This window comes from Macaca mulatta, chromosome 1 (genome assembly GCF_049350105.2).
Source record: "Macaca mulatta isolate MMU2019108-1 chromosome 1, T2T-MMU8v2.0, whole genome shotgun sequence".
NCBI lineage: Eukaryota > Metazoa > Chordata > Mammalia > Primates > Cercopithecidae > Macaca > Macaca mulatta.
The window spans coordinates 175,739,164-175,762,954 of NC_133406.1; the positions used below are offsets into that span (position 1 = coordinate 175,739,164).

At 40.7% G+C, this 23,791-nt stretch overlaps 1 protein-coding gene across 17 annotated transcripts in view; it reads left to right on the forward strand.

Annotated features, from left to right (window-relative positions):
* JAK1 (Janus kinase 1) overlaps positions 1-23,791 on the forward strand; it is a 130,884-nt gene that overhangs the window by 64,975 nt on the left and 42,118 nt on the right. For 7 of the 17 annotated variants that reach the window (XM_077997875.1, XM_077997883.1, XM_077997993.1 and 4 more), the window contains 4 exons: positions 14,601-14,683; positions 15,101-15,194; positions 17,133-17,331; positions 21,479-21,602. In XM_077997875.1, the coding sequence (XP_077854001.1) occupies positions 14,601-14,683; positions 15,101-15,194; positions 17,133-17,331; positions 21,479-21,602 (500 nt within the window). 17 annotated transcript variants of the gene reach the window in all.

Sequence of the window (23,791 nt, forward strand, 5' to 3'; positions counted from 1 at the left end):
GATTCTTCTGTAACAGAAACCAACATCTGGTTGGTGTTTTGAGTTTTTTAATCTGCTGGCTGACCTGACTTGACATACTGTATTAGACTTTATTTATCATTCCAGGCCTACGCACCTCTCGGCACACTGGGAAATCTCAGGTCGTGGTGTTCCATTAGGAAGATGAGTAAGCATGTGGGCTTACTTTGACGAGTAAGCATGTGGGCTCCCTTCCGTGCTTCCACGGTGGAAGGGAATACAAAATAAGAAGTTAAATAATTCCTCTCAATTCAGTTTGGCATATAAACTACACATTTAATATTATAAAATAGTTTTATAAATGCACCTGCTCTATGGTGTCTGCATGAATTAGGTGAGTACTTCTGGAAGGAGGTGGGGATAGTCAGAGAAGGCATGCTGAAAATGCACCATAGAGCATTGTAGAGACTTGGAATAGAAGCAGATGAGAATGAAGGCAGAAACTTTCAGGAGATTGTGACGATAATTTGGGAGATAAGTGGATAGAGACAACAGAGTTAGAACAGAGACAACAGAGTTAGAACGATTAGGGCTTGCTCCCCAAGTGGATATGGTAGCAGTTCATAGGACTCCAAGATATCTGTCCACTTCACTGTCTCAGTTCATCTCAGTCTGACCCCAGCCTGCCTTCTAAATCTTGTCTTCTTCTCTTCATGAAATGCTTGTCTTAAGTCTTGTGCTAACTGTCCCCAGAACTGGCTTGGTGATTTGATGTCTGTTACCTTTGATTACAGCTTTCTCTTCTAGAATGGAACTCATCTGTTCCCTTTACCTTCTTAGATCTCTGACTTACGAATCCTATGGAATAATTCCATGATACAATGATCTCTTTGTCCTCCGAAGTCATAGCATGTAATATCTCTCAGTCATTGACAAATAATTACATTTTGCCTTGTCACATCTCTTAATCGCTTTGAATTGCTAGTCAATCTTGAGCCACTGCAGCAGGTAGAGAGGTGAATTGGCTCTCCTGAATTCCTACTCCCAGCCGTAATTTCCTGTATAACCCAGGGGGAATGACTTTCCTCCCCTCATTAGTGTAGTAACACATATTTGTTGCAGAACACTTAGAAGATCTTTAAAAATGTACAAAATGAAGTAACCCCTAATATCACAAGCACCTTGGAATACTCACAGGTTATTATTCTTGTAATGTCCTCCCCATCCATTTTGTCACCGTTTCTTTAGGATTACATGTGTGTGTCTGCATCATAGCCAGGATCATCCTATACATGCTATTTTTCAATTTGATTGTTTCATTACCATATTGTAAGGTTCTTGTGTCAAAACGTAGGAGAATCTTCAAGTCCAAATTGAACGTGGAGCTAAATTGTCCTCAGGGAAGGTTGTACAGATGAGTATCCCATATCTGAAATGCTTGAGACCAGACATTTTTCAGATTTCAGATTTTTTGGATTTTATAGTATTAGCATTATGCTTACCTATTGAGCATCCCAAATATGAAAATTCAAAATCCTCCAATGAGCATTTCCTTCAGTAAATGTTGGTCAAAAAGTCATATTTTGGAGCATTTCAGACTTCAGATTTTTTGATTTGGATTGCTCAGCCTTACCAAAAACTGAAGAGTGACTGTCTCTGGGAGGAGGGAGGGGAACTTTGGCTTTTCAGTGATATCTTTCTGTAATGTTGAATGTACACATTTATGATGAGCCTAAATGATTTTTATAGTTGTCACCTATAGTTTATAGGTGAGAGTAATTTATACTTCTACCTAATCCAGGCTTATATTTACATTTAAAAAGAAGTATAACACCAACTTTACTGACTAGAGAAACAATTTTAATTTACTGAAATTTCACCTTTTCACCATGATTATAGGTCCTTTTCCCTTTAGTTGTTTCCATTTCCTTTGCTGTCTAATGACTTGGATTTGAGTCCTAGGTAATAAATACATGTGATCTTTCGCAAGTCACTTAGTGTTTCTAAGCTTTAGTTTGCTTATGAGTAAAATAAGAGGAATGATACTTGAAATTTTTGTGAGGATTGAGATCAAGTATTGAAAGTGCTTTGTAAATTGTAAAAAGTATATAATTATGTTTATTGATTTTGTATTGATTTTTATATTAGTCAATGGTCATGAGCAGTTAAGCCATCTTTGCTTTTTTAAAAATTCATTTGGAGAAAGAATAAAAAGGCAGAGATGCCTTCATTAATATTTATTTTGGTGCAATGTGGGATCCATGAGATTTGGGTTTGTGCCACATTTCTGCTGCTAATTATTAGCTATATATACAGCTGAAATGCACTGAACAAGCACAGTTTTGGCCAGGCCCGTAAATGTTCGGGAAACACCTGGCTGGACATACATCAGAGAGCTTAGTGAGCTGATAAAGCATTCATGCAAGCTCCTGGAGACTGTTTAACTGGATGGCAGTAGAAGGAAACTATTTATGCAAATTTTACTAACTAAAGTTCTCCCACACCCTTGAGACCACATTTCACAGGCTTGTGAGATGAAAATTGGTTGAAATCAGGTTCTAATAATCTCTTTGTCATCTGCAGTCATGCCTGAGAAGGTCTGATACGGTCTTCTGAATCAGTCAAGGGAAGGTAGAATTTCATCCAATTTGACTTTGGTGCAATTGCTGTATTCAGCTCCCTGAAAACATAGGTGCCTTAAGTTTATCAGTTACCCAGAACACTGAATTCTGGATAATAGAGGAACAGGGCTGTGTAAACAACTCTACTGAGTAATAGATGGCCGCCTGGCCTCCAGTTTCTGACTCGGTATTCCCTTTTATCCAAGGACAAGATGTTACAAAAATAATTCAGAGTGACTCCCAAGGGCAGCCCCATGAACTCGCTGGTCCCTCCGACTGTGCTAGCAGAGGAGGATGAATCACCAGCAGCAGAATGTTGACTCCCCCAGTGCTATTAGTGGATGTCCCAGCCAGACGCGACAACCAGGAAGACAAGCTTTGGGAAAGTTTTTTCTGACTCATTAACATCATGATTTACACAAGAAAACCTCTAGCTTCTCATTTTATTTTATTTTTTAAAGAAGTTTCCTTTTTGTGTGTGTGTATAGCAAGGTGGGGCAAAGCTATGGATCCTTCAAATGAATATTCAAATTAGCTCTTACCAGTAGCAGTATTTGAACTGTTTGCTCAGTTAAATTTTATTGTCCTTTCTCAATGTATAGTGCCTATATATCCATCAAAAAGTAGCTGATTCATTAAGAATCTTTAAAAAGAAGGATATTACTTTTACACAGTTGAATTTCAGGTGTCCTGTGCCCATGCCTTTCCTATCATCTCCTGTGTGTGGGAGGCCCCACCCCACGTAGCACACCTTCACGTACTGGGGACTTTCCTCTTTCTGAGGAATTCACATGAATCTGGGGATTTGGGTTCTCCTTAGGTAGTGTCCCCTCAGAGGAAAATCCGGACTCCTTAGGGGGGCATTTGTAACCTGGGCCCCGTTTTCTTCCTTACCTCATCTTTTTCGGTTCTGCACAAACCTGTTTAGTTTTCAGTCAAGTGCCTTACCCTCCGGCTTTCCTCCTTCTTCTTCATTTTTTTTTTTTTTTTTTTTTTTTGAGATGGAGTCTTGCTCTGTTGCCCAGGCTGGAGTGCAGTGGCGCAGCTCACTGCAACCTCTGTCTCCCGGTTCCAGTGATTCTCCTGCCTCAGACTTCCAAGTAGCTGGGACTACAGGTGCGCACCACCACACCTGGCTAATTTTTGTATTTTTAGTAGGGACAGGGTTTCACCATGTTGGCCAGGCTGGTCTCAAAGTCCTGACCTCAAGTGATCCACCCTCCTTGGCCTCCCAAAGTGCTGAGATTGCAGGCGTGAGCCATCATGCCCAACCCCACTTTCCTTCTTTTGCTAGTTCTTCAACTTTCCCTTATTTGGAATGTTCCCCTCACTCAGCTCCTGTTTTCATCCTGTTTGTATCCCACCTTCTTCGTAGTGATAGTAGTAGTATTGCAAGCCTGCTGTGAGCCAGTTTTCCTACTGTGTTTATGTGTATATTTTTCCAAGAGTTTAAAATAAGCCTGTAAAATAATTATGATTCTCCTTATTTGCAAATGAGAAAACAGTCAAGAAAGTTAAAAATTATTCAAAACCAGCTACTAAGTGGCAGGGCTGAGGTTTTCCTGAGCCTGAACAGTCAACCCTACCATGCTGGTTCTCCCTGCTGTCCTCTGGATCCGATCAAACTCACTACACCAGCCCCACTCTCACACCTTCTCCAGAAGTGCTCTTTTCCCTTGGTCGGGTGTGTCCTGTGTTTGGCAATCAGTCAGGTATTATTACCTTGCTACGTGCTTGGGTTGCTAATTCTTCTTTGGCGATATATCTTTTCTTCTCACTGAACTGTGCTTCGCAGGCTTTACACAATGCGTTTTTGTTAATTTTACTTAATTAATGATGTCCTGGAACAAGTGAGTTATTTCTCCTAGTTATATTTAGCCCAATTAGTCATTTACATCCTACCATAATATTTGCCTCCACTAATTGCTAAGTAGTCTTGCAGTCCTCCAGTCTTCTTTTTCTACACTTTTATTCCCAGGAAGGAAAGACAAAAGAAGCTCCATGGCTGGAGTCTGTAGTGTATCCCATCCCCCGCAAAGAAACCAAAAGAAAAGTTAAGTGGAATGAAAGACCAGGCATTGCCACTAAATAGTTTGGTACTTTGAAATGGATGCCAGTTTGGCTAAATTCAAGTGTTGTCTGTTAGACAAGGGCTGTTTGTAAAAGAATTGTGAATGTAGACATGCTCTGAACTGTGCTTCAAGGATGCAAAAAAATGTCATTGAGACTGCCTTCCTATGTGCAGAGTGGAAAAAGGAGCATTTATCTTGAGAAAGAATAACTGCATCTGATCACCCTTTTCAATTCATTGATAGAGAAATATAATTAAAGATTCCTAACCTATTTCAGGATACCCATCTACCATCTATATCTCCAAGACTTGGATAGCTTCCCCATTGCCGAGTAGTTCCCATTGATAGGCATACACTGAACTCTTCATTCATGATAACCATTGTTTCCATGAAATACATAGAAAATTTTGCATAGTTGCAAGGTACACAGAATGGATTTTGAATTCTTTAGGTTGTACGAAGCATCCCTAGATGTGATCATGAAGTTAGACACCTGGGACTGTGGGAATAAGTCATGCATAAGAAGAGTGGTTTGGCAGAATTTTAAAAATAGACCTTCCATGCTTTGTGGGTATAGTTTCTGCATATTCTTGATCTTTGTGGTACCATTATATGGCTGTGGGAGGTAATCAGCTGAAGAGCTTTCTGGGAGGAGAAGGTTACTGTGGAATGAAGACTGTGAATATGCATTGTGTGGGTCTCAGTCCGGCTGTTTGTATTGAAACACCATAAGCTACACATTGTGGGAAAAGAGAAGGAATCTTCTGGTAACCAAGGAAGTTTGAGGTGAAATATGTCTCACTGTTTCATATTCAGCTGGGGAATGTCTCACTGTTTTATATTCACTTTCTTATATTTGCTGAAATAAAAACAAATGTAAATTTGATTAGCAGTAACCTTGTTGGGTCCTTTAAAACAGTGTTTTTCAAACTGTAGTCTGTTAATCTTTACTGGGCCGTGAAATCTGTTTTGTGGGTCTTGTTTAGCATTTAAAAATAATATTAAATGTAAGAAAATATAGAATAGAAGGTAGAGATTGTGGAATGGCACATAGTAAGGATCAATATCTTTTTGTGAAACTTATATGTCATATACACACATATATACTATAAAATACATTTTTTACTGTGGATCATGGTCAAAAAAGACTGAAAGCTGTTTTAAGCATGGCTGTCAGCATAGGTTCCTAGGATATCAGACAGTGATGTGTAACCCTAACTGGATTCTTGGCTGAATGCTAGGGGAAACTGGGGCAGACTGAGGAGGAGTGAGAGGTGGCACAGTGGCTCCGGAGGCGCCATGGTGACCTGCCAATCCTGCTCTGCCCTGATGCTGCTGCCACCTTGGTGAAGACTAAGTGCATTACTCATTATGCGTATAGGGTTCGCTGAGAGCTCTGCCAGCAGTTTAAGATTGGAGTCTTTGTTGGCAGGGCAGTTTCAAAGCTGAACATAAAAAGTGGTTACAGTTTTTTGGTTGAGGCGGCCAAGTGTAGGGGGGCCATGTAGAGAAGGATTTTTCTTGAGATCTCCTTTTTTTTTTTTTTTTTTTTTTTTGAGATGTAGTCTTGCTCTGACGCCTAGGTTGGAGTGCAGTGGCATGATCTCCGCTCTCTGCAACCTCCACCTCCTGGGTTCAAGCGATTCGCCTGCCTCAGCCTCCTGAGTAGCTGGGATTACAGGCACCCACCACCACGCCTGGCTAACTTTTTTATTCTTATTTTTAGTAGAGACTGGGTTTCACCATATTGGCCAAGCTGGTTTCGAACTCCTGACCTCAAGTGATCTACCTGCTTTGGTGTCCTGAAGTGCTGGGATTACAGGCGTGAGCCACTGTGCCCGGCCTCATTTTGTTTTCTCTCCTAACTCATATTTTGAGGCAATAGCTGAGTACCTGTGGTGCATAAACTGGAATGGACATTTGCCATCTGGGGGGTTGTCCAGCATCTGAACCTTCACCCTTTGTTTCTAAAGTGGTCTCCCATTGTTGCTATGGAAGCTGAAGGAGGTGCGTACACATAACTGAGGGCAAACTAGGTTCAACCTCTTCGATTCCTCCTTCTCAGGACTTTGAATTTGGAGGGAGTGGTGCAAACATAGAGGTGGCTTGAGATCATTCATGGAAGCAGCAGAGTTGGGAGTTCAGTCCTGGTGATGGCTGGTGACCGGTGGAGGCTGTGCGAGCAGTGGTGTCCTTATCAGGCTGTTCCTCTGTCCGTCTGTCTTTTCCTTAAACTCACTTTACCCTTAGGTAAGCAGAGCTGGTTTCTGTTGATTATACCCAAGAACACTGAGTGGATACAGGAACCGTGTTAGACTGCTGTCTGCCCTAAGTGAACTTAGTATGTGACAGGTGAGAGGAAGTAGGTGAATGCTTGGTAGACACAAATAGTAAGATTTAGCAAGGGGTGGAAGGATTCAGGGTTGTTTCCTGTGTATTCTTTTAATTATAGGTACCTTCAAGCTTTGTCAGATGGCTTATCAGCAAGAGATTCTGTGTCTTTACATTGTGACATTTTGGAAATACATGTTAATAAAAAATGAGCTATGTTAGGTGCCGCACAAAATGGTTTCAAACCTTTGTAAGTTAGGGTTTGTTTTATTTCTGTTTCTTTTTTCAGTTTTAAGCATTTTAAAAGCCCTGTGTATACTCACAGAAAACTGATTTCCTAGTGGGTGTGAGCATTTTATTTTAGCATTAAGAGATTTAGGGAAATCTTGAATCATCACAACAACCCTGTAAAGTAGATACTTCTGTTATTCCGAGGAAACAAACTCAACAGAGGTTAAGAAACTGGCCTAAGGTCTCAGACCGTGGGTGTTGTAGCTGGGATCTGGACCCAGGTTAGGGTGACTCCAAGAGCAGGCTTTTCACTGCTTCTATAAGGAACTTTGGAGGGCATCCAGTACCGGATTTGAGCTCAGAGAGGTTAGGAGACTTGCTCAAGACCAGGCAGGTCCTAGTGGATCTGGGCTGGAACATGGGCCTCTTTCTGATTGGTGGGAAGAAGCTTGCACACAGGCTCTGTTCCTGTTGCAGCCGCCCCTCCTTTCCTTGCTGTCTGCCTTTTTCCTGCATGATTCTTCCTGGTCTGCATACTCTTTCCTGTACAATTGTCCTTGTGATTTTCCTTCTTCCTGACCATTTTTTTTTTTTTAAAGAACAGCTGTACCTTTCCTCTCCCTTTTTAAGTCTTCACCATTTCTGAAAACTGAGAGCAGATTCCTGTCTCCTTGATCCCCTCTCAGCCCGAAGCATGGCCCTTGTGCCCTCTCTTTTTGACTCCCATGGTTCTTAATGTCTGTCAGCCAGCATGCCCTCACAGCCTCTTCCCTGGAGTTCCTGTGTATATGTTAGTCTTCCCAGCTGTCAGTAGATTGTAAGACTTTTGGCATGTTCAGATACATATGTGTTACTTCTTTGGATTCCCCTAAGTCCCACACCTTGCCCAGGGCAGAGTGGTAAACGGAAAGGGGAGTGAGGCTAGAGCTGAGAAATGTGTTTGAGACCTATCTCACCTCTCACTGGCCAGTTGACCGTGGGAACGCCTTAGCCAAGTCTTCTCATCTGAAGGGGCTGTGAAACTCGAATGTGGTTATAGATGTGAAAGCCCTTTTTAAGCCATAAAGTGCTATACAAATGCAAGGTTTTATTGCGATGGCACAAGTGCTTCAGAAGTATTTTTGGGATAAATGATTAAAAAGCACATATTGTGGCTGGGCGAGGTGGCTCACGCCTGTAATCTTAACAATTTGGAAGGCTGAGATGGGAGGATTGCTTGAGCCCAGGAGTGTGAGACCACCTTGGGTACCATAGTGGGAACCCTTTTCCAAAAACAACAACAACAAAAATTGCTGGGTGTGGTGGTGTGTGCCTGTTATCCCAGCTTCTTGGAAGGCTGAGGCAGGGGGTTCACTTGAACCCATGAGGTCAGGGCTGCAGTGAACCATGATCGTGCCACTGTATTCCAGCCTGGGTGACAGAGCGAGACTCCATCCCCCCAACCCCCCACAAAAGCACATACTATGAAGACAAGCCATTCTCCCCACCACCCCATGTTTTGAGTGTCCATTTGTGCCACCAAGCCTTTGACCCTGGGGTAAGGATATGGATGGCTTCACTAAATCTTATATTCATTGCTCTTTAGTAACATTTTGGATGTATTAGTGGTAATTAGTTTAAAAGAAGAAAAAGTTTTTTTAAAAAAAGGAAAAGTAACAAAGTCTCTTGGTACAATGTGGCTTTTAGGAAGACACTTACTGACTTTAAGCAAAGTACTGTATTTTATCAGAAACAGTCTCTCACTGAATGCAGGCTCGTTGGGAGCAGTGCGAAGCACTGAACCATTGAGCTGGCATTGATTATTTAATCATCCCTAGTTTATTGTAAATGAAGCAGCACTTACGGTTCTGGAGTATTCCTGGAATTGCTGCTATAGTTAGAAGTGAGTTATTCTGTGTGGCAGGAGTGGCATATAGAAAAGCCATAATTCTGACTTCCTGACAGGAAAAGTAGCAGATTTTGTATTTATATGATGTCGTCCTTTTGGCTGGAATCCATCAGCTTTACAGTATCTTGTGATGCTTTCATCAGAACTGTTATTCCATGTCTCGGCATGGCAGTGGGGTTCCGGTAGCAATAGATACAAGTCATTTTCCATGGCTCTATGGGTGTGAAGCCACTGGCAGTTTCCCTGGCTTGTTGTGTAGGTTAGGCTGTTAGAAGGCTCCCTGTCCACATGCTGCTAGGACTTTCCTCTCACACTGTGGCAGTGGTGCCAGGGCAGAGCATTAGTAGTGGGCAGGAACACAGGAAAGGCTGGGACACTGCAGTGATTTTTAAAATGACAGTTCTTTCAGTCTACGGAAGGGTGTTGGAGTAAGATCAGTCTCCTGGGTGGTTGTTAGACTATGAAAAGTACTAAAAAACCAGAGAAGACAGTGGTGTTGGTGATGGGAACAGTTCAGAGCAGTTTTTCCCTGCTGTGGAAAGAGCAGGGTCCTTGGAATCAGGAGTCACATGTTTGACTCCTGGCACTCTCGCTGATTAGCCTAAAACCTCTCATGCTTTTTATGAGAATTAAGTGCAAGTGCCTAACTCCAGGCACAAGATATTGAAATGCTTAGTAGCTACTGTTTTTTTTTTTTTCTCCTTGACTGGAACTGTATATTTCATCAAGCTGTAATCAGGTTAACAAATTATGGTCAAAATATGAGTGCTTACTGCATGCTAAACTTTGTTAGGCACTTTATATGCATTAACTGACTTAACTCTTAATGGCCCAGTGAGATAAATGCTGTTTTTATCTCCCCACTTATACCAAGAACATTGAGGGTTAGGAATATTAACTAACTTGCCTAAGATTACAACAGCTAGTCCGTGGAGATGCCAGAATTCAAACCCAGTTCGCAGTGACTCCAGCCCGTGCTCTTTACTGCTTTGCTGTGTCATCTGAGCTTTATGAAGTGGGGCTTTGATTTGTAACTAGGCTTTTGCTCAGAATCCCTATTTAGACTTTGCTCTTCGAAGCAGATTCATAGCTCACTTTAGTCCTCTGCCATAAGACAATTTTGTATTGCATCAATACCTTTTTGGATGCTTACACATCTGTAGCCTCTTGCAAAAAGGGCATTGTAGGTACTTGATGAAGAGTTTTGGAAAGTTTTCTTTGTTTTTAAAAAGAGACAGCATCTTGCCATATTGCCCAGGCTGGACTCAAACTCCTGGGGCTTAAGCAATCCTCCTGCCTCAACTTCTCATTTAAAAGATCTTTTTAATCCTTGCACCAACCCTCTAGGCAGGATGTTTCCTCTTAGGTTAATGGGTAGGGAAACTGGCTCAGATGAAAATGACTTGCTCATGGTCACACTTACTAGTATAGAGTCAGTGGGAACCTATACACCTTGGATTACTGTGTTTTTTTTCATTGCATAATGTTGCTTACTTTGTACTTCATCTTTCATCTACAGCTGTTGCTGAACATACTTTTTGATCACCTAATTTGTGCTGAGGATAAAGCACTAAAGACCAAAAAAAAAAAAAAAAAAAAAAAAAAATGCTGGTTCTCCTGTAGTTTTCATTGTTGTAATAGGTTTCCTCACCAAAGTTAAGACTGGTGCCTGCTGAAATAGTTTATTAAGGCTTAACATTTTTAGTCTTAAAATTTCCTAAGATATTAAGAACCTGATTTCAGGGCATTTTAAAATTCGTATTTTTCTTTCGATTTTTCTGAGTTCATACCTTAATTCATCAACGTTTTATTTGCATTTTCTACTTCAGAAATCAAAAGGTTTGATTCCTTTAAGGCAAACACAAAGTAATTCATTGTAGGTGTGATGATTTCTTTAGTGAAAACAATGAGATATCCATAGTATTTTAATTCTTGTCATTGAATTTCACCGTCAACCAGTCTGTTTTTGACTGTAAAAATCTGGCAGTGGCCCTTGGCCAAAGCAGTCTCATTCTGATGATCATACTTATGAACATTAAAATAGTCTGTTTTTCTTTGTCCACTATCCAAAATGTATGTTCTTCCCTTGCACAGATACCAGTCTTTAAAAAGATGCCCTTGAAAATTTAAGAGAGTTCCAGTGTTTTCAGACAGATTTTTGGAATTTTGCATCTTGGAAAAACTTGTGACATTTTATCTATTGCAGTGAGGCTTTGTTCCAACCCACAGAATTGTGTTTTGTTTCTTTTATTTTTTCCCTCGTTGAGAAAGTATCAGATATACTTGTCTTTTTCATAAGACTGTGGTAAACTAAAGCAATTTGAGTAACCCACAACATTTCCCTGATTTTTTTTTTTCATGTAAAGCAGCACCTACAAAATTGAGCTGCAAAAGTAATCCTTTGTCATGAAAAGAAAGGTAGTTTCTTTCAAATCCTTGACAATTTTATAAATAAATTAGGGTGGAAGAATTCACTGCTATCATCAAAAACCTTCAGATTACTCATCCTGGTCCTTCCTGTTCTTAAAGCTTCTTTATAATTTGAGTTGGGAATTGAACCCAGTGAATCATGTTCTTTTTAAAGGGTATTTTGTGATTGCTCCTGGTGAATCTTTCTAGCATTGATGATTTTTCCTTTTGTATATTGCAGCAAGAAACTTGAATTTATTTCTTGGAATTATCCAAAGTGTTTATTAATATAAACTGATCTTGCTCCTTTTCTACCTGCTCTAAAAATAATCAGCTAGATCACATTGTCTGGTTTATTTTAGGAGAAATATTATTTGGATGAAGCCATTACACAAATGCTGTAGCGCAAACAACAACAACAACAACAACAAAAACCCACCTGTCATCCTGAATGAGGACAGTTGTCATTTCATATAAAGTGGATCAGCAGCCTTAGGTTTAAAGTGCTTAAAACAGTGCCTGCCATGTCTTCTAAGTGCTATGTGGGTGTTTTCTATTTTTATCACCAGAATGGCAGTTTCCTGAGAGTAGCAACTTTGTCGTTATTGAATCGGCATTCAAAAGCATCACAGTTAATGCATATTGTCTAGAAATTCTGTTGCTACTCTTGTTTTCTCAAATAGTTTAATCTCTAGGCTAAGCAGCACAAATGTATACCATTTTACTGTCCTGTTCAATAATACTGGAGGTCAGTTTGAAGATTAGGTATAATGTGATTGCAATGTAGTATTACTTATAGAAGAGACAGAATGATTGGAAAACCAGACTCTCCTTCATTACTGGTTTTTGTAGAATTCTAGTTCTAGAAGAATCTTAGTGATTTTAGTTGGATCCTTGAATCTTACATGAGACTAAGAGAAGTTCTTGACTCCTAAGTTGAAGTAACACATGGTCTGATGGTGCATATTAAAAAGCTTTGTAAGTTCTGGTCAGGTGCAGTGGCTCACGCCTGCAATCCCAGCACTTTGGGAGGCTGAGGCAGGTGGATCGCAAGGTCAAGAGATCGAAACCATCCTGGCCAACGTGGTGAAACCCCATCTCTACTAAAAATACAAAAATTAGCTGGGTGTGGTGGTGCATGCCTGTAGTCCCAGCTAGTCGGGAGTCTGAGGCATGAGAATTGCTTGAACCTGGGAGGCAGAGGTTGCAGTGAGCCGAGATCATGCCACTGCATTCCAGCCTGGTGACAGAGTGAGACTCCGTCTCAAAAAAAAAAAAACCGCAAACAACAACAACAACAACAAAACGCCTTTGTAAGTTCTAAAAAGGTTTATGTGGTAGCCCTTCTGAGTGGAGCCTGGGCCTGGTGGAACTTACAGGTCTTTTCCTCTCCTCAAAGGCTCTGAGTTGTGACCCTTTCCTGGTTTGAGGCATGCTTTTCAGTACTCCCCTCTGGTCAGTTTTCTCTGATCCTCGGCAGCTGGTAACGGTGTGCTGTGGGGAAACCTGGGGTAGACAGGCTCCAGACATGCAGTTAGCAAGCACTGCCTATGGACTGGCTAGTGCTGTTGGGTACCCAAGCGTAAAAAGGAGTATTGTGAGGTTTTCCTGTTCGAGCAACTGGAGAGACCAGCGTAGCTCCTTTCTGCTACAGGACCTTTCCCCTACACATGCTGATCCTTTTGCTGAGACTGCTATCTCCCTGTTGGCTTCATGCCCCACCTCCCTGGATATCCATTGCATCTTAGCTCAATGTCCCTTCCCTCCTGAGCCCCAGACCAGATCACATTCCCTCTATTTTATGTTCTCTACTTTTTCTTCATAGCATTTTAGCTCTTTGTAATGACCTCTTTCTGTACATCTTAGTTTGATTCCGTTCTTCCTATTGACTATAAGCTCCACGTCGGCAGGGACCGTATTGCTCTTGTCCTTTGAATTAGCTTAGTTTCTGCAGAGCTGTTTGAAAATACTTGTTGAAAGAGTATATCTCTTAAGTGTAGCATCTGAAGTCCAGCTTCTGAGCAGAAGCAAGTCATTAGCATGTAGCTAGTTTCTAATTGCTGTTTTGAGCCAGGGCAGGGTGTTTATTCACGTGATTAAAACAATTGATTATGTTAATTTTTAAAAAACGTTCGTGTAATGATTTTAATCTTGTTAAAATTGGCCATACCAAAATAGCCAAATCAAAGTCATCACAATCAAATTCATACTTGTCTCCCCTGCCAGGCTTTCCATCATGACTTTTACTTAAGTCTTATCCACTGCAGAAAGCCTTCCCCAGCCAGCCCTTGCCAGTGTTAGTCACCAGAGCTAACAGCATCCTGACGCACTCACACTATCAATTTTAGGTTGCTTTTGTGTTTCCATTTGTGCTGTCTCCAACCTTCTATTGTAAGGCCGTGTGGGGATGCTGGCCTGGTGGCCTCAGAGGTAACCCATCTCCCTCTTCCCCTTTGCTGCTGCCCTGTAATGCCTGGGACTGCGCTCTTCCTAAAACTGGATTCTGATAAAATGTGTTGAGCGGCCAGGCAGAAAACTGAGGTGATAATCACTGTTAATTTGAGAACAAATTTTGAAGCACCAAGGTTGGTGGCTTATTATTTGCAAAATAATTGGATTCTACTGTTAAAGAATTTGTGAGAAGCAACAAGGAAAGCTGTTGAAATAATACAAAGCTCTGTGTGTGTGTAGACAAGGTTGGGGGAGGGTAATTCTAGAAGGAATGAGAAATTAAAGTGTGCGTTTTTGGATGTCCTAAACTATTGTTCACAGAATCAGGAGAGGGGTTGTTGATGGAAAAAGCACACAATCTGCGTTTACATTGGACAGGACACTCCATCTCCGGAAGCAGAAATCCCTGGCTTCCTTTCTCGATGAGGTGAAGTTAGTGTCCTCTTTGACGTTTGCACCCTAAGATGTCTGTCTGTCCTCTCGATGTCCTAGGTCATTTTTTTGTTTTGTTTTTTTCCTTCTTCCTCCCAAATGCTTTTTCTTGCCTGCTTATGGTTTGGGCTGCTTCGTTAATGAAAATGCCCTCTTATTTTCAGATGCAATTACCTCTGCCACTGATTTATTAATTTTTGTCTTTAGCTCTTCTCTGAAGAAGCTTTGGAAAGTAGAGAAGAAAATCCAGTCTGCTTCTTGGGGAACACTGGACAGCTGAATAAATGCAGGTATGTAGATTTGCATATTTTTTAAAAAGGAAAATATCTGGCTTTAAAAAAACTAATGAAACCATGTTCTTGAGGCTGTAGGGCTATTGGTGCTATTGCCTTTAATTTTTTTAAATTGATGTATTTATTCATTCCCAATGTTGAGTATGCTGGTTAAAAAAAAATCCCAACTACAAAAGTATAGGAGGTACAGAGTAAAAGTTAAACTTCCCTTATAATCTCTCCTAGATGTTCACCACTGTTAACAATTTACTGTATGTTCTTCCAGATTTTAATATGCATGTGAATAATCATATTATACATGTTGCGAATATGCATGATCATACTATCCATATTATGCTTTTTTCACTTTGCAAAATGTCCTGTGCATCTTTCTGTGTTGATTCACATACAGCTTTATGTTATCCTTTTTGACAGCCACATAGTAGTCCTGCCTGTTTTGTTTAGTGAGTCCTCTCCTACTGGACATTGTCAGTTGGATTTTTTCCTATTTCAAACAATGTCACATCTTGTAAGTATATAATTACATGCATTTGCCTGTTTATTTCCTTAGAGTTAAAGGGTTCAACACTGTCTTTGGATTCTTCCCCTGTCACATCTATAAAGAATCTCAAGGACAAAGATTTATCTTACATTATGAAGCAGGCTTTTAGCTACTCTGTTTTCCATCACAGTTTTTCAGTGTGGGATGGGGTTAGGGGTTTAGTGCCAGGTTTTCAAGTGGTCTTGCTTGTTGATCTGAATTTCAAGGTAAATTATGAACTTACTCTTTCAGGCTGGTTTCCAGAAGATTCTGGTCTTCAGATTTATTTGGAAATTTAAGAGTTAAAATTGAAAACCTCTCAGTTTGTAGCGTTGAGGCATATCTGGTTAATGTCCCTCTTTTCAGAATCTCTCCTCACCAGGGGAGCTAATAGACCAAACAAATGAATTTGGTGAAGAGAACTGTGACTGCTGTCTGCCCTGTATGACTTTTCTTGTTTGGGGGAGCCTCCTTGGGTCATTCTGCAAGCACCCGCTATGTGTAAGCCTCTGTGTTTCTTACGGATATAGAGACAGATGACTCAGTTCTTATCTCAAGGAACTCACAGCATGTGCAAGTTAGAGAAAGACAGATAGGCATATGAGTAAGATGCTTAAATTTCCTGTGGTTAGTGCAGTGGGATAAGTTTAGGAGCAAGAAGTGAGGGCCTTAGGGAACGGGATGGAGGTTCACAGAAGGCTTCCTGCAGGAGGCGATATCTGAGCTGAATTCTAAAGAAAGTTTAAGTGTGCCATGCAAGGGATAAGGTAGAAAGATATTCCTGTAGAGGAATCAGTGTGAGTGAAGGCAGGAGGGTGAGAAGCAGCATTGGGTAGGGGAGGATACGGTAACAGCGACAGCCTTGCGGGTTTCAAGCATGAAGCAAGAAGCTCAGAGTGATAGAAGATAAGGCGAGGAAGGCTGGCCGGCCAGATGAAGGTGGCGGGGCTCTGTTTCAGAGTCTCAGAATTGCTCTGTAGATTAATGGGAAGCCCTTGGAGGATCTGATATGTGTTACGGAGACATTAGGGGTTTGAGTGAAGGTTGGCTTGGCAGACAGGAAGAAAGTAGTAGGAGTGTGGGGTCAGCGAATTAGTTTGTAGCCCATTGGTATTGGGCAAGAAGAAGAAAGAATGTGTAGGACTTTCCCTTGTTTCTTTCCTCCTTTCCGGCCTTGCCCAAGGCTAAGTTGCTGAGGTTGGTTGTTTGGCCCTAGTTGCCCTCCCTTTGGAGGGTGCTTCTGTGCATTACTTACTTGCAAGCTTCTCACCAGGGTTTTCTAATTGTTCCAAAGCAAGGCTTCCTCCTGCCCTGCTGCTGCGTCAAGGTCCTGCCGGTCCTCCTGGGGTGATAGGAACCGGGCTCCATTCATTAATTGTTATGGCCCTTCCAAGTGACTTACGAACATGAATTGGTCACCATTTTGTGTGCACTGTCTCAGGTGGGGATGTGAAGAGAGATAAGATATGGTTCATGCCCTCACCATGCTTGCTGTTTAGTGGGAGATGGACATGAAATTAAAACACTGATTCTTGCCATAAGTCTATTCAAAGCTTGCATGATTCCAGTAGAAATAGCAGCAGAATTGGTAATTAATAATCAGTCCTTTAACATCATTAGTTCCAGAAGGGGCTACATTTTTCAATTACAACCTGGGCGCAAACGGAGAAAATAAATTCAGCCCATGTCTAAAATTATTCTGAATTACAATTCATTAATTAGTATGCATAATTAGTTATTTTCCATGGTTTCATCTCTTGTAAGATCTGACATGTTTGGTTTCCACGAAGGGAAGGGGCAGGGGAGAGGTATGTATGTATCCAACACCAAATGTTTCTGCTTTTTTACCTTCAGAACACTCCCTTTTGCCATAAGAACTTTTAACGCATAGAGTGACCACATAGTCTTGTTTTCCGTCCACAACAGTATCTAAATATAAAAGAGGACTGCAATGCCATGGCTTTCTGTGCTAAAATGAGGAGCTCCAAGAAGACTGAGGTGAACCTGGAGGTCCCTGAGCCAGGGGTGGAAGTGATCTTCTATATGTCGGACAGGGAGCCCCTCCGGCTGGGCAGTGGAGAGTATACAGCAGAGGAACTGTGCATCAGGGCTGCACAGGCATGCCGTGAGTACTGGCAGCTGCCCAGGGCTGGGGGTTTCACCAACACACCGGTTCAGAAGAAGATCTGGGGGTCTCTGCCTGTTGGAGCTCTGCTGAGCAGAAAGAGTTGTGGACTCTGGAGTCAGAGGTTCTTCCCTGCCTCTGCCACTGCCACTTGCACGTGACCTTAGGCCAGTGATTCTAATTCTGAGGGTTTCACTTTTCACTTTCTTCATCTGCAGAGTGGCTTCTTTCTGCTTTGTCACTAATGAACTGTAAGATACCAGGGAATGATGGTTGACTTCTGTGGATCCAGGCTTAATTCTCATTTCCCCACATCTGTACAATTGGAATAATATCAGCACTAGATGAGGTGCTACGTAAAGCACCTGGGACTAAGTCCCTGCTCAGCAAGTAGCATCTCTCAATATCTGAATAATTATTCAAAAGTTCTCCTAAAAAGTTTGACCCCTCCTTCTGCTGCCATGACCTGCCCTCCTGTGCGTGGTGCTGAGTTGAAGTGAGAAGCTGAGTGTTGCTTTGTGGCTTAGTCAAGTTGCCAAGTTGCAAAAAGGACAACGAGGCTCTCAATAACACAAGCTGTTTTTTCTCCTTTCAAGTGAGAGTTGTCTTAAAGTTAGCCTGTTGCCCTCAGAAGGTGGGAAACCAAAGTCCCTTTCATCCTTTGAACTTAAGGACATCGGCAGTTTTTTGCTTGCCTAATTTTAAGTGACAGGTTAAATCGTAGAAATTAAAAGTTAAATCACAGAGCTAATCCACTTGGATTGTGGTGATGGTTGTACAGCTCAGTAAATACACTGGAATCTGTTGAATTGTACACTTAAAATGGAAGAATTTTATAATATGTAAATTATATCTCAAAGCTATTTTAAAAAGGTTTGATCAACTCGTTTAATGATGATGAAGTAGCCAGTTGTGATGCCATACAGCCTGATCCCTGCTTTACTTCTCCCACCTTTAACTCTCAGAACAACTCTGAGGGGATAGCATGGTTATTTTAATAATTGCTTATCTTGTTAGTAATACAGTTTGTTTAGAAAACCTACGTTCTTTCTGATATTTGTCTTTCTGCTGAAAATGCTTCACACACCAGAGTTTCAGTAAAAGGGGAGAGGCTCATGGTATAGGGAAGAGCATAGTAGGCTCTTACTAACTAAACCTGACACAGGATAAAATGGGCTGAGGTACAGATTATTAGTGGGAAAAATCCAGTAATATTGTGAAGTTATTTTGACTAGGCAGCAGCGTGTACAAATAACCATCTTTAGATTGCAGCTTTAAATGTATTTGTAATTATCAGAACACCTAGATGTAAATCAGTGGTTCTAAAGTATTTTTTAAGACTTTGTTTCTTTTGTTTTCTCCCTTTCTCCTTGAGATTTGGTTTATAGTGTTTATTCTCTTCACCAAGCTTCTTGCCATCAGCATAACAGGTATAAACCTCACTCAGTTTGTAAGCAAGGGTCATTTTTGCAGAGTCATTGGGCTACCATTAATGAGGGACCAAGGAGCTGCTGGGAAAGAGATGAGAGGAGAGAGCCTGTGAGTCTGAGGATAGGCACAGTCGCTGGGCCTCCTATAACTCTGGGCTCAGGATCAGCCAGTTTGGGGTGTTGGTTTCTAGCCTACCTTATAGAAAATGAGTGGTGTCTCTTCTGTAACTGGCTCAACAGAATATTGCAGAAGCTCATTAATTTCAGAAATACATACTGAATGCCACAGGTTCTTGTAGCTCTCACTGTTACTATAGAAAGTGATGTTTGAGGGCAGTATTGTTTTCTTTCCTGTTTTTCACCTCTGTGGGGTAAAGTTTTGTTTTTTTAGTTCTTATTGCTTCACCTCCTCAGTAGCTGTGTCTTGGTTTGATTCTCAGCTCTGCACTTTACTAGATGAGTAACCTTGAATCAGACTAAATCTCAGGAGACCACAGATTTTTCATCTGCAAAATGGTCAAAACAGTATTTACCTCATTAGATATCAGGAAGATTAAAGGATAATACTTTTTTTTTTAATTTAAAATTTTAACATTTTTTAGAGATGGGGTCTTGCTCTGTCCTCTAGACTGGAGTGCAGTGGTTCCATCATAGCTCACTATAGCTGTGACCTCCTGGGCTCAAAAGGTCCTCTGGTCTTAGCCTTCTAAGCAACTACGACTACAGGCATGTGCCACCATGCCTGACTCATTTTTATTATTTATAGAGACGAGGTCTTGGTATGTTGCCCAGGTTGGTGTTGAACTCTTGACCTCAAGTGATCCTCCTGCTTTAGCCTCCCAAAGTTTTGGGATTACAGGTGTGAGCCACCACACTCAGCCAAAAATAGAATTTATTTGTTTGTTTGTTTGAGACAGAGTCTTTCTCTGTCACTCAGGAGTGCAGTAGCATGATCTTGGCTCACTGCTACCTCCACCTCCCAGGTTCAAGCGATTCTCCTGCCTCAGCCTCCTGAGTGGCTGGGTTTACAGGTCCACACTACCACGCCCGGCTACGGGGTTTTACCACGTTGGCCAGGCTATTCTCGAACTCCTGACTTCAAGTGATCTGCCCTCCTGGGCCTCCCACAATGCTGAGATTATAGGCGTGAGCCACTGTGCCTGGCCAAGATAATAAATTTAGAGTCTGTTAGCCTGATGCCTGACACTTAGCCCTCGGTAAATGTTAGTATTATTGTTTTACTACTCAGCACTTTTATATAAAGAGGTATGTCTTTGATCTTTCTGTTTATGGGTAGTAATAATGTTAGAATCAGACCTGTGTTAGAATTACAGACAGTTTCATGAATAAAATAAGTTACACTTCAGATATGTAAGTGTTGGTGCACATTCAAATGTGGATATGTATAAAGACAGGCTGGGTTTCCAGCCCAGTCCACAAAAGCCACTTTAGGAATGAAAACCTATAGCATATTTGAATTATTTGTCCCAATAATACTGAATCCAAAAGCCATTTGCCCATGTTCCCAAGGAAAACTTCCCTTTAAAGTTTATCTCCATATTCTTGGTTTATAAGAAAGACTAACTTCTGAAGGGTAACTGTTCACATTTCTTGAGAAGCATGGATTGAGGTGTTCAGGAGAGCGCTAGATAGCTGCCAAGGTGTCTGTAGCTTCTTAACTCAGTGTCTGCGTTGGAGAGAGTCCCAGCCTGGGTGGGCTGGGCCAGGGAGGGGCCCTGTCAGTGCCAGTCTCACTGCAGATGTCCGATTTGGGAAACAAATGTCTATTACCTCATATTCTCCCAGGTTTTTTGTCATTTAAGTTTACCTCATCTTAGTTTGAGGCCTGGCTGCTTATGAAAAAATACCAGTAATAGCTGATTATTGGCAGTCATTCTCCCCCCCAAGCTGCCTATGTTACAGGTTCATAAAATTTTAATCATGGGCGTAGAAGTGAGTGACTTCATAATTTCCCTGGTCTTTCCCATCGTTCTCGTATTGACGGAGGCAACTGGTGGAGTGGAGAGGCAGGGGAGCACTGTTGGGCCAGCTTTGTGAAGCCATATATCTTCTTGCTAGTTGGCTACTAAATAAAAAATATTTGTGATAATCATACAGAGTACTTAAGAAGTATATTTATTATTAATGGTAATAGCTTTTAATCACTGACAAAAATCACTTTAGTTATTATTTATTCTAATATGCATTTTGCATACTACTGCCAGGAATTTGTTTGCATGTTTGATATATAATCACAGTGTGTTAGCATTGTTTAAATGCTTTCTGTAGGAAACAGATGGAAGATTTCTCCAACTCCCAGAGTGTTTCTGATTAGCAAAGTGCACATCAGGCACTTTGAACCTCTGTGAACCTCTCAGATAGGGGGTTTTTTAAAGCTGGATTTGATAAGACTCTGCCACAGATACCTGTAATGAAAAATGTCATCAGAGTTTTATTTTTAAATGATCTAAATTTGGTTTGCCAGGAGCTACAGGGCATATTTCTGGGGAGTCATAGTTCTTGATGATTATGATCAAAACAGCCTGACTGAACCTGGTTGGAAATCTGTTTGCCCTAAGAGGATACGAGTGACCCAGATTCTTTGTGAATTCCTTATCTTTGAGAGAGTTCCTTATCTTTGCATACATTGGGTTTAGAAACAGATGGCCAAATGTATCTGCCTTAATCTTCTGATGTGGTTTTTTACTTTTCCTCAGGTATCTCTCCTCTTTGTCACAACCTCTTTGCCCTGTATGATGAGAACACCAAGCTCTGGTATGCTCCAAATCGCACTATCACCGTTGATGACAAGATGTCCCTCCGACTCCACTACCGGATGAGGTATGGGAAGTACTGACCTGGTACCTGCCTGGCTCCCTCTGCACTGAGGGACAGTGGTCAGCCTGGGGCCCTGAGTCACTTACCAAGAAGTGTTATAGTCATTTTTGTAATTTGTAACTTTTGTATTTGCTTGATATGAGAAAGGACTTCTTCAGTATTTGGAATACAATTCAAGATGAGTTTGATCACCTTCCTCTGCCACATTTTAGAAAAGAAATCTTGATAATGCAGAGGATATTTTGAATAGAATTAGTGTCCTGCAGCAGAGATTTTCAAATGGGTAATCATAGTTATGAATTTAATTTAGTGGATTCACAGTTATGAATTCAATTTAATTTAGTGAATTTAATAAAAAGAAACAGGAGAGAATAGATAATATCAGCATATATACATAATATATTTTTTAAACTTTTGAGATACGTTTTTTATATATATACACATATATATGTATGTATGTATGTATTACATATAAAGGTCATGATATAAAATATTTTTCTTACTAAAAGTTGAAACTGAAAAGCTTGAGAAACATTGCCTGAAGTGTTAACTAGAAATTCTAGGTTGGTCTTGCTCCCTGGGAGTGGATGTTTTGACTACTCCTAGAGGATTTTTGGCTGTGGAGTTGTAATTTTTCTTCTGATGGGCACCTGCCTTTTCTCCCATATTTCAGACTTTGTGAAATGTCACAGTATATCCCAAGGTGACACAGTCAGTACTTCAATAGCTGCAGTCTCCTGAGTTTGTAAACAAATTTGCAGTAACTAGAATGGAAAGTATGTTAGTTAGATACTTGCTGAGTAGAAGTTAACATGTGTGTTTAGCAGTGGAGATTATAAATAGGTGGATCCTTTTTGAAACACAGGTTAACTTACATATGTATTAAATCAGTAGATTAGCTCAGATGCTAATAGAATGCAGGGATTTGCTAGAAAAACCCTCTGAAATCTCAGAGGCTCTTCACAGTATCACAGCTGTTATTTTTGGGAGAATTTGGCGGAGTTATCACCATTACAAAATGACTGGGATGTTTTTCTCAGTGGACACTGAACCAGATCTAATTTTCTTTGATAATTATCCTAGAGCCGACTTTTTCCTGTTTTTTCTATACTTAACCAAAGTCTCATCTGGAGAGGAAAGCTGTGTGCCGTGGAGATTTCAGGTCCCAGCTGAGCCTTCTGGCTTTTGGCTTTGTTTTTCCACATGTAATCTTGCTTTTTGTGGCCTGAGGATTGACTGTGTGATCAGCATGAAATGGGTTGTTGCAGTTTGAAGTCTGCAGGGGACATGTCACTGGGTTCTAATTCTCTGCCTCTAGGTTTCTGCACTCAGCTCAGAGTCTAGAATGGTAACTTTTAGGACTTAGAAAAGACCTAAGTTACCTAATTCAACTCGCATTTTTTTTTTCAGTGGAAAAACTAATACCCAGAAAAGGGAAGAGAGTTAACTCAAAAATTTACATCTAATGAATTGTCTTAGTAGCTTTACAATTCTCTGTGAGGCATTAGTCTTGGTTGTCTGAATGCCTGGCTATTAAAGGCTGTCTTTACTGTTCCCTCTTTCTATTAGCTGCCTGGAAGTGCAGAGTTGCTTCACTTTTAGCACCTTGACTCTGTACCTGACATTGTGCTTCAACAGGATATTGCTTTGTTACCACAGGCTCTTTGAACTTGAAAAAAAAATACCACCCTAAGCTTAAACATTTGCCTGATGACAAACTACAAAAATTTTGAAACCTCATAATCTCACCACTAAAGGAGGTGTAAATGAAAATAAATGTTGGTGATTATTTCAGTGGAATACCAGCTCTACTTTGGGAAATATTCTTGTATTTCAATTATCATTTTCTGTTTTTAGATAATGCTTTTGACAATTGTTGTTTTATAATATATCTTAGCGTGAGACAACATTCTGTATTCATTTTCAAAAAGTATTTTCTTACTTTTTTAAACAATTGAATTTCACTGTCCATCAAAAAATTTTGTAGAAGTGTGAAGAGAATTCTTTGTGTATAATATCTGCATATAAACTTAAAATAGGCAGTTATCTGTACATAATTTTCTCAAAAACTTGCAATGCATATCTCTGATTGATGTCTGTTTGTCTTCCTTCTTTGTTCCTCCACATCATTCTGAAAAATAATATAGGCAGGTATCATTCTATATTTATTAATGTCATTAAAATTTTTTTTC